The sequence below is a fragment of the Oryzias melastigma genome, unplaced genomic scaffold, assembly GCF_002922805.2.
Source record: "Oryzias melastigma strain HK-1 unplaced genomic scaffold, ASM292280v2 sc00204, whole genome shotgun sequence".
Lineage (NCBI taxonomy): Eukaryota > Metazoa > Chordata > Actinopteri > Beloniformes > Adrianichthyidae > Oryzias > Oryzias melastigma.
Window position 1 is genome coordinate 614,703 of NW_023416880.1, and position 1,371 is coordinate 616,073.

The 1,371-nt window shown below is 44.6% G+C and overlaps 1 protein-coding gene across 1 annotated transcript in view; it reads right to left on the minus strand.

The window, feature by feature from the left end:
* npepps (aminopeptidase puromycin sensitive) overlaps positions 1-1,371 on the minus strand; it is a 19,752-nt gene that overhangs the window by 2,285 nt on the left and 16,096 nt on the right. Inside the window, exons 19-20 of the mRNA XM_024260679.2 lie at positions 762-818; positions 461-568 (exon numbers count right to left, since the gene is read on the minus strand). Of these exons, the coding sequence (XP_024116447.1) occupies positions 461-568; positions 762-818 (165 nt within the window). The remainder of the gene's footprint in view (positions 1-460; positions 569-761; positions 819-1,371) is intronic.

Sequence of the window (1,371 nt, forward strand, 5' to 3'; positions counted from 1 at the left end):
GAGCGGGACGTTTCCATACAGATTTGGATTTTTGCATCCTTAAACTCATTTTAATGTTAGACCCAAACATCCCAGTATCTAAAGAGCTGCTGCCTCCTCCTGCCTCCATCCAGATCAGAGTCTGAAACTCCATCAGATCATCACACAGTCTGAGTTTAGAAACGTCTCAATGACTCCCACAGTCGCGTCTGAAGGAGCAGCAGCTTTCCAGAGGAACGTCACACAGTGGTGGGAGTGTCATGGTCTGGTGCTCAGCAGGACAAACATCCTGATGTTGAATTAATGATCCAAAGCATCAAAGTTTGACAGACATGCGGGCAGAAGAACCGGGTCGACACTTTTCCCCGTTAGTCAGTAAACGGTTCTTCACGCTGCGCAGACATCCCAGTCAAATGAGTTTGGGGTTCAGCAGCTTCATGGACCCAGATCAGAACCAACAGAACCGTTTCTGTCTGCGTACCGACATGGCGAAAAAGAGGACCTTCTGGATCAGCTCAGGAGCAGAAATGGCGCCGAGAACTCGTTCGATGCGATTCCTCTCCTCCTGCATGTCTGCTTGTTTGTGGAGCTGCAGGAAAACAAACACAAATCAGACAAACTTTTCCTCCAGATAAAAAAGATCTCCGTTCATTCATCACTTAACATCAGTCACAACGATTGAAACATCGTCTTCCATCACCGACTGACAGACGTTCAAACAGAGCAAACGTCACGAATGTGAAGCTCCGATCGTTCGATGAAAACATCAAACTAACGTTTACCTTCAGCATCGTGTCCAGTGTGGCGCTGTCTCCGTGTTTCAGCACCGTCAGATACACCTGGAGAAGACAAACACATTAAAGGAGCACAAACACATCCAAAGAAAATGAAGCACAACAAACATCAACAACACAAACATGGATCAATACCACACAAACAAATAAAACATGCATTAAAGCCATATCAAACGCACATTAAAAACAGCACAAAACACATCCAAAGAACATTGAATGCACAACAAACCCACAACACAAAATATGCATTTAAGACACATCAAAAGCACATTAAACACGTATTAAACACACATAAAAACAGCAGCAGAATCCCATCAATCACATAGAAACTGCAATAAACGCACAGCAAACGCGTCAAAACCACGTTTAAAAACAGCATCAGAACGGTAACAGAATCTTACTGAACACAGACGGAACCCGCAACACACACGCATTAAAACTGCATCAAAAGCCATGAAAATGACAACAGAACCACATCAAACGACAACAGAACCACATCAAACGGGCATCAAGACGCCGACGGCTTTGGAACCCCAACACCCCGAAGCAAAACGGCATCAAGGAACCCCAGAGGAGAAGAAGAGAAATGAAGATAGAA